The following is a 12,321-nucleotide window of genomic DNA, read 5'->3' as shown; positions in this document are numbered from 1 at the left end:
GTTTCCTTTCTCCCAATGAGGGAGTGGCATTCATCTGCGGTTGTTGTGTTCGCTTGCTTTGGTTCGAGAACTGGGCTTCAAACCTGAACGGGTCTCGTTAACTGGGCTGTCATTATCCATTGATGTTTGTGGGAAAGGTTTCCCTGGTTCGCTTCTTTTACACCTATTTTCCATCCGAGGGGAAGGCTCTGGACGGGAGGGAGGAAGTCTTGCATTCCGATCATCATGTGCTTGTCTTGGATGGAAGAAGTTTGGAACATTAAACTCTGCACTGCATGCAGCTAGTTGTGAAAAGGAATTAACTACCTATGAAAAAGGACTCGCACAAGGGCCCTTTGCGTTATCACTAAAATCAAATATCTGTAATCCTATAGTTTGTAAATATAGTAGACTAGTAAGTAAACATATTTTGTTTATAATAGTAAAAGCATGTTAAATGTTAAATAAAAGATATCCAATAAAAACCTAAAATTTATACAAGTTGAAAACTATACTCATGTAAATCAAGAATTAAATATAGAAAAAGCAATGATTCTTTAAGTAAAAAACACGAGGACTCTTTAAATTAATTTCTTATTTACCAATGTCATGTTAATTAAATAAATTTCTAACAATAACTTATCAAAATCATTGTCTGAATCATCTGCAGCTTCCTCAAACATTGCAGGGCTCTCGGTAGGTGCAGAACACTTGGCAGTTGGTTGTGCAGTGGCTACCTAGTCCTTTCTGCTTTCTTTGATGCGCCAAAACTTGGCATGCTTATAAATTCCTCAAACATTTAATAAATTTCTTACTACATATCACGAGCATATTTCAAATACTGTTCATATCATCTTGATCTTGATGTGATATGTTAACATGCCATACAATACAAAGAAAAAGGACTAGCTCCTCTTATATTATTTATCTCTTGGAAGAGAAATATGCCATGATAGTAAGGACTGGCTCCTCTTATATCAGCAGCAGCAGCAGCAGCTGTTGTTCATGTATATTGAACTATACGGATTGCATTAACAAACGTAATGGATGAAGAACATAATACATTTATTGAATCCTATATAAATAAAAAGGCTTACCTTTATTTCGAAGCATACCGATTGCATCAAGAAAAATTACAAAAAGAAAAACACGGCAGGATCTTAATTCATAATAAGAGATTTTACGGATTACAAGGACAAGAGTGGGATCAAGAAATATTGAGCTTTCCACAATCAAAATCAGCTTTCTTTAGTAGCAGTCCAGCAAGAAATTTAGCCAAAATTGCATCTCTCAAGATGTTCATTATTTTTCCATCACCTTGTTGTATAGCACCAACAATATAAGCAGTGCTTATGAGCTCAAAACCTCTCCATCTCCTCTCCGCTGCGTTTTTTTTCAACCCCATTTCAACCCTCTTGTATTCTTCTCTCTCTTTCTCTTTACCTTCCACATTTAACTCCTCCTTCAAAGCCTCGGCGAGGCACCTAGCTAGAACAACACCATCTTCTAAAGCAGCACCCACCCTGGCCAATATCTGGTGTCATGGGATGGAGAGCATCACCCGCTACACTAACGTTGCCTTTACTTATATTTCCCCATAGAACGTCCCATGGATGCCTAAACCTTAAAGGAGATGATGTGATGCTATCTAGCTCAGTGATTTCCACAGATGTCCTAGCGTGATCAGGTACCTTTCCAAGTTTGCTCAGCAAAATTGCTTCATCTCCGTGGGGTTATCCTCTAGCTCTTTGTCTACAAGAAAGATATTATTATATATACAATTACATGTTCATCAACAAATATTCTTGAAGCTTGACAACTACATCTGATCAGAAAATCCAATTGTAAGTTGAGAAAGGTTCATTACCCTGGCCAGTGGGAACGTAAGTGAAAAACCAGTATATATATAGTCGTATCATCACAAGGGAGGAAACCTGATCGAACCCCTTTGCCAAAGAACAGCAGGAACTTGGAGCCAAAGCCATGATTAACCTTAAAATCTGCATAACCCCGTATAGCTGATCGGCCGGCAAAAGCTGGCTTCTTGAAGCCTATAAATGTTGCCACCACTGAGCTCACCCCATCACAACCAATCAATACCTTTCATAGAAATTGAAATTCGCTGGCTTAGAAATATTTCCCATATATAAATATATATAAACATGGAAACACTGGACTCAGTAGTTCTTTCATACACCACGGTATTAGTACTGAAATAATAGCCACCAAAAAAGTGCGGTGATTTCTATACCTTGGTTTTGATGATGGTATCATCAGCAAGATGCACCAGCTTTAAGTAGCCTGATTCCTCAATAGAAACCACCTTGGAGGAGTACCTTACCTTGTGGTACCATCTGGGAGTTCCATTTCAAGGGCTTCCAGCAACAATTTTCTTCTCACACAACGAACCTCGTGGTCTCCACTGTACACCAAATTAAAGGGCCGGTTTCTAAAATTCACCGTCAAATACATGGCATACAAAATTAGTGAATATATATGTTTACACTGAATCCTCATGGCTAGTGTCCGATTACTTACTTAGTCCCTTTGACCTTAAAAGTTAAAAGACGACTGTTTGCCAGGTTTGCCCACAACAGTAGAGCTAGCAACTAATCTGCAGTCAAATGATTAACTGTTTACCAGGTTTGCCCACAAGCTAGCAACTAATCTGCAGTCAAATGATCCCTTCATATTAGCTTCATAGAACCAAAGTCAGGGTCAAATTAACAAGTTTCTACATGTAAATGCTATATTAAGGGCCTTTCTATCTCAGATTTGACATGATCCAGTAGTAGAAAGACAATTTTGGGAGTGAAGCCAACAAAGTAACTAGTGAAATGGAATGATGACAAGAAGTTAAACGGCTAGTTATATACCCATCGAGGAATCCATGTTGTTGTCGGAGAGAGTGACCTATACCAACAGCGTCTAATGCCCTCCAAGCATTAGTCCATGTTGTGAAAGCAAATCATGTGACCCTCAAACTGGCTGATGATTCCAACGCTAAGCTTCGAATTCCAAGCCTACAATTTAATACTCGCATGTCAAGTTTAACATGGTAATATTTGTTACAAGCATATAATATAATCTAGTACGTACCTGTGAAGCCCTATAGATTTTGCAGTCCAGCTATTCCAGCTCCTACAATCACCACTTCTTCAACTGATTCCATAATATTGGAATTAATTCCTCTAGTAAGTACCAAAGAACTTGGTTTTGTTACGAGAATGGATATGAAGTTTGTGCAAGCTCGAAAGATTGGCTAGAAGAGTAGAAATGTAAGGCTATAAATGAAGTGATGGGGAACATAAAAGGCAACAACCATCCAAGATAACTTCGGCTTTGACGACGAAGATCATTATTATGACATCTATTGTTCGGTCTGAGAAGGAGGCAGGTCGAATTTAATTTAATTTATTTTCAAATTAGTTTATATTTCAAAATTATATTTACCTTTTCTAATCCAATAAAAAGGTGATATTTTTCGAATTTAAATTGTTGATGAACAAGTGTTAAGATAAATTAAATAACAAATTATGGTAAGGAAAGAAAATAATAATGGGGTTAGATTTAAGTTGGAAAAATTATTATACGAGACATTAATACTTGCTGATATAAGTGAAGTTATATATATTAATAAAAAGAATAACCCTACGTAAAACATTGGCTAAAATTTCAATTAAAATCACGGGGTGTTACAAAAGCTATAAAGAACAGCCTTATAGGAAATTTCAGAGGCTTGAAGCTTCTCTTGTAACCCCCACCAACGAGCGCCAACGCGCTGATATACCCCCACTTCAAACTGGATGAATCGTGGAATCCAGACCACCGTGCTGTTTCGCCACTCCCGCCCCTCAATTGGGCGAAGCTAAGCACCTACGGTGTCATAAGAGGAAATCCAGGCCAACATGCTGGCCTGCCGTCCACCATACTGCGTGAAGCTAAAACCTGACGGTGCCAGCGGCGGGAGTCCGGACAAGGCTATTGCTGCGGTTTAATTGGCGACCATTTGGGTCACTACACGAGTAAACATTGGACTCCTGATTACATAAATCAGGCAGATGCTAGTAAGGACGATGGGATGACAGTTTTCTCATATCCTCCGACTCCTACAGGGCTTCAACCTCGTCGTGGGCTGATTTTAGTTGGGTTGGTTCCTATAGATTATAAGTTTGCTTTTGGGCTGGGCAGGGCAGGGCAAAAAGAAGAGATGCAGACAAAACCTACAAAACACAAATTGGTCTGAATTTCTTACGAAACTTGACAGTAATATCATGTACATGTCTCTTGCATCATCAATCTCACCTAACCTAAACAACAGCGCAACACGACACAGTCAAAATTAACAGACGAGGTGGTGAATTTGCACACCAAAAATCATTTACTCCTATCTGCTGTCAGGAAACTTAGCCTCGTAGGTCTGGGGCACCTGCAAGTGTGCACAATTTCGTTTGCAACATGAGTTGTATCGACGAGTGAAATCACAAACACAGCAAGAAAAGGTTCGATTACCATGAAGGTTGCAGTGATCAACTTCCCAGCAAACCATCTTCCATGGAGAGCGCGCTGTGCATTTATTGCAGCTTGCATATTCTCAAATCGCATGTAAACAAAACCGGCACTGTTCCTGTTTTTCCAAGGGAAAAAGGAACCATGCATAAGAAACACGAATGAGACAAAATAGCTAGGGTTTCATCAGCTTGAATATGCAAAGCACAATAAGCAAGAAATATAATAAGTGGCAACAAACTCATCAAGAGGAAGATGTATTAATATAACATAAGAGTGGATAGACTTTAAAAACATTTATTTGACAAATTTCAGAGCCGACCGATCAAAGAGAAGGAATGGCACTACACATCAAAACAGTACTTACTTGTCGACATAAATATGCTTCACATTTCCGAACCTTGAGCATTCCTCTTGGACATCTTCTTTAATATCCAAATCAAAATCTGGTTCAGTCTGCCAAGATATGGTCGAGTCTAAGCAAAACTAAACCACAACCAAAAATCATAAAGTCTCCAAAAAATGTGAGTCCACTAACCTCTGCTTTTGGATCAAACATGTTTTTCAAAAATAAACAATCACTTGGGACTCCAATTGTATCCATGGTTGGAATTGCAGTGGCCGGAAGTTGAAGGCCTGGAACTGGAAGTCCAGGTATAGCAGGAACAGCACCTGATAAAAGAGGAGCAACAGCAGGAGACACTACGGGTGTGGCCCCAAGGATCGGTGCTGTTGGTAGAGTAGGGGTGCCTAGTGAACCAGCAATACTGAAAAGAAAGGAGGTAGATGTCAACTCAATCAAATCAGGCAAATCCAATCCAAAAGAAAAGTTTGGGAGAGGCAAACCTTGAGGCAGTGCCAGTACGATCTAATTTCTGCATCAAAAGTGCCCGAGAACGAGCATTCAAGGCCTGAAATTTGAAAAAAAAAGATCAGGTATGATTCAAAATAGTTACCAGATACACACTAGAAATATGACAGTTAGCAACATAAGATTGACTGTAAGCAGTCACAACATTTTTGGTTTCACTTTCCATTTGTTATAACCTAATCCTTTTCCATCTTCTATTTGCTGCATCAAGAAACAAAGGACTGCTCTATTCAGAAGAGCAGGGCAATATTGAAAGTGCAATCTTCATCTGATAAAGCCCTCTTTCAATCAGCCAAAAAAAAAGACCCAAAATCTAAACCAGTTACCAAGATACAAGTAGAATTACTAACCAAGCCACCACCTTCATCATCATCAAAATCACCAACATTTGTCCCACCATCTTGTGTTCCAGTTTGATCAGTAACAGCTGAAACCTAAACAGCAATCAAGAATATAAGAATTTCTAATGTATTTGAATGAATGTATGAGATCCGCCATCAACACAAAGAGCACAGGAAGGGAAGATGCAATTAAGAGGAAGGATGAGATTACCTTGATTGGCCTGCCCGCAATCTCAACTTGTCCATTCAAGTTTAATGCATTTCTGGCATCTTCAAGACGTGCAAACTGCAGTGGAAGTGGAAGTGGAAGCAATTAGTTTCCAATTTCCAGAGGATTTGAAATATGCCTATTCAAGGCCAATTGGATGAAAAGGCTAGGTTCAGCCATGAAGAGTATTTGGGGATTGTACAAGAAACTGTTTAAACATAAAGGACAAAAGTAGCTTCTTCAACAATCTTTACATCAGTTCTAAAGGTCTTGGTCACTGTTTCTGTCTTAAGACAAAACATGCATTTGAAACTCAACTTCCAACTTTTCACTGGATTTTTTTTTCAAAGGCAACTTTATTGCTGACAAACTCACCTGGACAAAACCAAAACCTTTGCAATGCCCGCTTTCATCATGAGGCAATTGCACCAACTCCACAGCGCCAAATGGTTCAAATACCTGTACAGTCAGAAAATGTCACCTTGGAAAAACAAAACAAAAGCACAATCCTAGCAAGAGGGAATAAAGAGACATTGTAACGATAATAAGTTATCATAAACAAAAAATCATGAAAACTGTACAGGCAAAAAGTTTCTCTATGTTAATATCCAATTCCCCTAGTAATGTTATCTATCAAGCCAATTTATACGAAAACCAGAGAATTTGAAATGAATAAACACATTCTGGATATAGATCAGTGTCAAAAGAAATACAGAAAAAGTGCTTACCTGACGAAGTTGATCTTCTGTTATGTTGAAGTGCAGGTTGCCAACATACAACCTTCTAGCCCCTCCTGAGTAGGGGCCTGTAAGTCCACCTGATGTCACAGCAGTAGTTGACTGAACAAGATTCTTTTCAGCTTCAGAAGGTTTCACCATCACTGGTTGACCAAGGAGGAGCTGTCCAGAGAGTGCTATCGCCATAGGCACTGACATCGCATCATAGAACTCGATATACCTACAAAGAAAAGAAGCAATATTGCAAATTACCTCCTAGAACTATATATACCTAAAAACAAGAGTCAGATTGTAATTAAGAAAAACAAATGTAACAGAGGAGACTAGACTATCATTATCATATTAACCCTAGGTAGTCCACAAATAACTTCCAAAACCATAAACTTTTTTTGTGACTTCTGTTTGCTCCATTAACAGCTCAAATAACTAGCAAAATCACTACAAAACTGTAAATTTCTATTAAATTGACAATAATATATACCAAAAACTCCTTTTTTCAAGTTTTTTTTCAAATCGATGGACCTGAGTAATTAAAAGCCAAAAGAAAAATATGGCTACTATCCAGCAAAATAAAGATAAGCAAGAGAAAATCACTTCAAAGAAGTCACGGAATGCTGATCATTATAAATATAACTTACCCAACTCCTTTTGAACGTCTTGAATTGCGATCCATGATGAGACGTACATCTCGCACCTGAAAGTTGTGCTAAGAGTATTAGAAACAAAGTATAAAAAATGACCAAACAACAATCCTCTCCAAGTAACAGTGAATTTGTGGTTGCTGCCACGAATATATGTTATATTGTTCATGTACACAGCACATAAAAGTTAATTGACAAGCAGGTGATCTAACAGGTAAAATATTACAATGTGAACTTGATTCATATCTCTCTTCCAATTAAGAGATTAACCCCATTAGTCGTGTAAAGAATTGCTACAGAACTAACCTTGCCAGCCCTAGAGAAAAATTCATAGACATCTCTTTCATCGGCCTTTAAAGATATCTGTAAAAATTTTTCACTAGAATCAAAGTTCGAAATCATGTGAAATGGACCATATTACAGCTAAAGCGTTGAGAACACAACATAATTTATATCAAACATGTCTATATTTAACCTGATATGCAAATACTGTCCTCTGATCTCGTTCAGGATCAACCTCAGGCTCCACTGCTTCTTCCTTTCTTTCTTTATATCTTCTGCAAGACGATGGAAATTAAAATTATTGATCTCATTTATATAACCAGTATCAAACAATGAGGAAAACAGCCAGGAACTAAAAAATTCATAAAGAAAATACAAATATAATGCTAATTTATCCTTCAAAAGAAAGGAGGTTTTTTTCTTATGTTTGCTTTATCATCATTAAAGAAAAGGTAGAAAACAATCCAAAACATTATAAAAAATGTCTCCAATACAAGTTAAAACGCCGAACCCATGAAACACAGTCCTGCAGGCAACTGGACATCGTTAACACGAGAGGACCCGTGAATGTATGTTGAAATTAAGACATCTTCATCTTAAAATTAACAAGAACCAACCTGAGGACCAATGTTGCAAATTGCAACTAAGAGAAGTGAACTAAAAACCCAACTTCATGTGATGAGTTAATAAATTTGCACCTTCGATAAAAACATAATCTTAAATGGAAACAGTATCATCAAGTTGTATCAATGGCAATACCAATGGACCTATATGCATTAATGTGACTTGTCAACAACTTTAGAGTTAAATTTGTATATCCCAAAAAAGAAACCATCAGCAGAAGGCAGGAAATAAGCACTCAGAAGCTAAATATCATTCCCCACAGTTTTACTACCAGTCCCGTAGATTATAGAAAAATACATGCAGAAGGAAACTGAAACCTCATGAAGTTAAGATTATCATCATACAGTTTTTTGGAACTTCTATATCTAACAATATAAACAAAAGCAATTTATACAAATGCCACCACTCAGATGATTGTGACTACTAAAACAAAAGCAGTGAATCATCATGATGCATCCATATTACATAAGCTGTGGATAACTATTATTATGTATGTCAATCTTACAAAAGAATTTAACCAAGTAAGGTCTTGAGAGATTTTTATTTTTTTTTATCAAAACCATACAGGAGTTGAATCAGTGTGACATCCAAGACAATTTTGAGCATGATGACGAACATATTTCTCAATCTGTTATCTAATATTCTTACAAAGACTACAGGAGCACGGTTGTTCATCTAAAACCTAGAATTTCAAGATAGGCAATTAGGTACTTTTTTCCAGTTTAATCTATCCTGCAAAAAAAAAAATTAAAACAAATGCTTGCAGCCCACAGAGTTTTCCACAAGTATCAGAAGATGAAGTGCTTCTCTTAAGCAAAGCTCATAACTCCCTCACCAGCATTTCTGCAACAGAATAAATTTAATTAAGCAACTAAGTTCAAATCTGGAGGATAAAAAAAATCACAACATGACATCAGCACCCAGGTCAAAACCTACAACACTGAAACCCTCAATCTTGCAATGCAAGCTTTTAAATGATTCCAGACAGCCTATGAAGAAACATTTAAGACCCATGACCTGAGTTCCTGTGCCTGGCCCATGCCAGAAAGACCATCTGAATGCTCTAGCATATCTGCGAGTCCCAGAACCTAATGTTCAATATTCAGAATTTTCAAGATAGTTAATAGTATAAGTAACTAAATGAAATTTGAGATCCAATAATAAGAGAGCTCGTTAAAACAATGGAATAAAAACCCATAAAGAGATATGAATATTGTGAGGAAGAAAACAAATAAAAAAAAAAAGCCTATGGCAATTGTATTTGGACACCCAAAACAGGATTGAATCCAGCACAGCTGGACATGGAATCACCACATAAATAAAGAGAAGATATAGCTTAACAAGACCATTGGACTAAGGAGCACGTAGAAAGGAATTTATCGAAGCAGGAGAGAACATGTGAAAGCAAAAATTTGCAGCGCATCTCTCATGGCATTCTGATTGACAGGTCACTTCTTCATAAGACTGCCAAGTGAATATTGAATCCATCTACAATTCTAAAGGCATAAAATCATCATCCTCAAGTTCAGCAGCCACAATTGCAAGCAACTATAAACACCAAATGTCAATCGTCTCCCATCTCCAGCTTTCTAGTATATCATTATAAGATGACATCTGGACAAAAAAGTTATGCATCAATAGATAATGCCCGCACAACCATTGATCCGTCAACATCCGAGGCCATTAGTAAGCATCACTGAACCCCAATAATAAGAATAAGCAGACTCAAAATACATTGGTCACAATATAGATCTAGATTCTATACAATGAAAGAGATGTCTTAACAGTGCAGAGTAGATGCCTGCAGAAAGATAACTTACTGTAACTGTCATCAAACATGGTCCAAGATACCATTCAAAAAGTAAATCTCACCACACAACCAGATCCAGACAGAAATCCAAAGACAATGTAGAAAGAAACCCTTGAAAAATGTGAGAGAGAAAGAGAGGGAGAAGAACCAAGTAGAACATCCAGAAAGTAAATTTAGTAAATCAGGCAGGATTAAGATTTTGATTGAGCAGAACTCTGGATACTAATCATGAATTATCATGTTAGGAAGGTCACCCCATTAGGAATTTATAATATACAAATTGCACAAGTTTTTAGAAGAGAGTAACATTATTTTTCCATCAAATTCAAAATTATATAAACCACTTATCAAACTTGTTCATTCAGTAGTTGAGTTGCAGATTTTTTTTACATCTATCTTAATCACAGGAGTGAGTAATATTTCATCACAAATCTCCTGGAACAGTGCCAATTGACTTTATCAACTACACCAGGCAGCTTGCACCCACGACTACACCCTTCTTATGCTTAATATCAACAATTGAAAGTCATTACAAATACCAGTACATACACACACAGCCACTCACAGAAGAATTACACTGGAAAATATTTATCAACTAAACAGATTCACAGAACCACAAGATAAGTTTCCACTGACTCATATTTGCATCAACCATGAAGTTAATATAAAGACATGGGATAAGTAATAGATAAAAAAAAATGAAGAAGAATATCAAAATGAAAGGCACCTGCTTTCTCTGTCTCGTTCCCTTGGTTCCCTCTCCCTCTCCCTCTCCCTCTCCTTTTCCTTTTCCCTAAGCTCCCTGTCCTTTTCTCTAAGCTCCCTGTCCCTGCTCCTCTCTCTATCCTTTTCATCTTGATCACTTCTACGCCTTTCTGATCTACTCCTGCTTCGGCGTGACCGCTCTATTTCCTTCTCCTTATCTCTCTCCCTCTCCTTTTCACCATCACGGTCACGTTCCCTCCTATCACGATCACGATCCCTTTCTTTCCCATACCTCTCCTCCCTATCTCTATCCCGACCTCTGTCCCTATCTCGATGTTCCCTGCTACTCTTGTGCCGATCCCTCTCTCCATCTCTAGACTGTGACCGATGACGGGATGAACTCCTTTCTTTACTCCGTTCACGATCCCTGGACTCATCTCCAGATCTCGATCGCTTCGAACGACTTCGTTCATCATCATGCCCAAGATCCTTCTCATCAGCCCTATGCTTCGAACTCCGTGAACGATCCTTTTCCCTAGATTTCACCTTATCATCCCCGCCATTAGCAGTTTCCTTTGCCTTTAGCGGTTCCAGATTTTCAACAGTTTTCTCTAAGTAGTCATACTCATCAAACTCCATTTCAACTATCCTCTAAGAAAAATAACCAACACTTCACAAAACACGCCTTATTAGTTATTACAACTGCAACTGAAAAGAAAAAATAATATTAATTATTTCCATTTCACAGAATTTAAAGAGATACAATTCTTCCTTTTTTTCTGTACTGCTCACCAGTAAAATTAATAAAACAATACAAGATTTCCAACAACAAATAAAATTTCAATAAGCTTAGCATCCATAAAAATATTAGGTTTTGCATTAGCTGAGCAAATTAAATCTAATCTAAGTCTCCGTAACCCTAAATGAGTACAGTAACAGTTAAAACGCAACTTCTAATCCCAGATTGACTAAGAAAACGCTCTGTTTGGCTACATAGAAACCACAGTAAGGCAATTACTAACATTCACAAACCATGTAAACTGCTTTATTCTAATTTTCCTTCAACTATTCTAGGAAGCCAAACAGACCGTAAGGTTTTTCAATAGAAAAGGAAGGGAAATTAACAACAAAAACTAAAAGATATTTTTACCTCTGAAGAGAATAATAAATCCGGGAAGAAGTGGAGCGAGAGAGATGAGGTAAAAAGGACGAGATGAATTTATTTTTATTTTTTTCCGAGAAAGAGAGGGCTTGAAGTGAAGTGCGTGCTTGTGTGTTTCAAACGCGGATTTTTTTGGATTTCTGTCTCGCTCTCTCGCTGGAGGGTCTTATCACGCCAGGGACAGAGAATTGTCGGGAAAATTATATTTCAGTCCCTGACGATTTGGTGATTGTCCACCTTGGCGTTTATATTTTAACATTGTTTTTAAATTAATTTTGTAATTTCCCAAAAAAAAGTTTCAGTATGTCTGTTATAATTTTAAATAAATATTTTATATTTTAAATATTTATTTTTATTATTATATAATTTAATAAAAAATAATTTTAAAATACAAATTTTTATGGAAACTAGGACTAACCCATTTGTGCAAGTAAGTACAAATAAGTTGAGGT

General features: G+C 37.2%; 2 protein-coding genes across 4 annotated transcripts; both read right to left on the bottom strand.

The window, feature by feature from the left end:
• Positions 1–1,112: 1,112 nt before the first annotated feature.
• On the bottom strand, positions 1,113–3,291 carry LOC105141200 (FAD/NAD(P)-binding oxidoreductase family protein). Its single transcript, XM_011048358.1, is given in 12 exon segments — positions 1,113–1,493; positions 1,495–1,690; positions 1,693–1,731; positions 1,847–1,889; positions 1,891–2,079; positions 2,231–2,323; positions 2,326–2,401; positions 2,518–2,602; positions 2,604–2,647; positions 2,856–3,002; positions 3,079–3,100; positions 3,103–3,291. Coding segments are annotated over 12 exon segments (1,290 nt in total). The 5' UTR covers positions 3,152–3,291; the 3' UTR covers positions 1,113–1,186.
• Positions 3,292–3,634: 343 nt separating this feature from the next.
• On the bottom strand, positions 3,635–12,027 carry LOC105141199 (RNA-binding protein 39-like). Of its 3 annotated transcripts, none has more exons than XM_011048355.1 (14): positions 11,858–12,027; positions 10,730–11,415; positions 7,762–7,843; positions 7,593–7,649; positions 7,284–7,339; positions 6,637–6,865; positions 6,284–6,367; positions 5,912–5,986; positions 5,710–5,793; positions 5,335–5,399; positions 5,027–5,255; positions 4,856–4,944; positions 4,492–4,606; positions 3,635–4,408 (listed from the first exon to the last, which is right to left on the bottom strand). In XM_011048355.1, exons 2-14 carry the CDS (start codon positions 11,344–11,346, stop codon positions 4,367–4,369), a joined length of 1,824 nt encoding a protein of 607 aa, XP_011046657.1. In that variant the 5' UTR covers positions 11,347–11,415; positions 11,858–12,027; the 3' UTR covers positions 3,635–4,366. The 3 variants fall into 3 exon arrangements, with proteins under 3 accessions (XP_011046657.1, XP_011046658.1, XP_011046659.1); XM_011048356.1 differs by having other exon boundaries at positions 10,730–11,377; XM_011048357.1 differs by having other exon boundaries at positions 10,730–11,358.
• Between the last annotated feature and the right edge of the window lie 294 nt (positions 12,028–12,321).

This window comes from Populus euphratica, unplaced genomic scaffold (assembly GCF_000495115.2).
Source record: "Populus euphratica unplaced genomic scaffold, PopEup_1.0 scaffold115.1, whole genome shotgun sequence".
NCBI lineage: Eukaryota > Viridiplantae > Streptophyta > Magnoliopsida > Malpighiales > Salicaceae > Populus > Populus euphratica.
The sequence above is the reverse complement of the archived record's forward strand: the minus strand, read 5'-3'. Positions and strand labels throughout refer to the sequence as shown.

Coding starts and splice junctions, on each gene's coding strand:
- LOC105141199 (XM_011048355.1), bottom strand. CDS start 11,346: ATGGAGTTTGATGAGTATGACTACTTAGAGAAAACTGTTGAAAATCTG. Junction 7,650..7,761: donor GGACAGTATTTGCATATCAG/GTTAAATATAGA, acceptor AAATTTTTACAG/ATATCTTTAAAGGCCGATGA. Junction 5,256..5,334: donor CGTACTGGCACTGCCTCAAG/GTTTGCCTCTCC, acceptor CTTTCTTTTCAG/TATTGCTGGTTCACTAGGCA.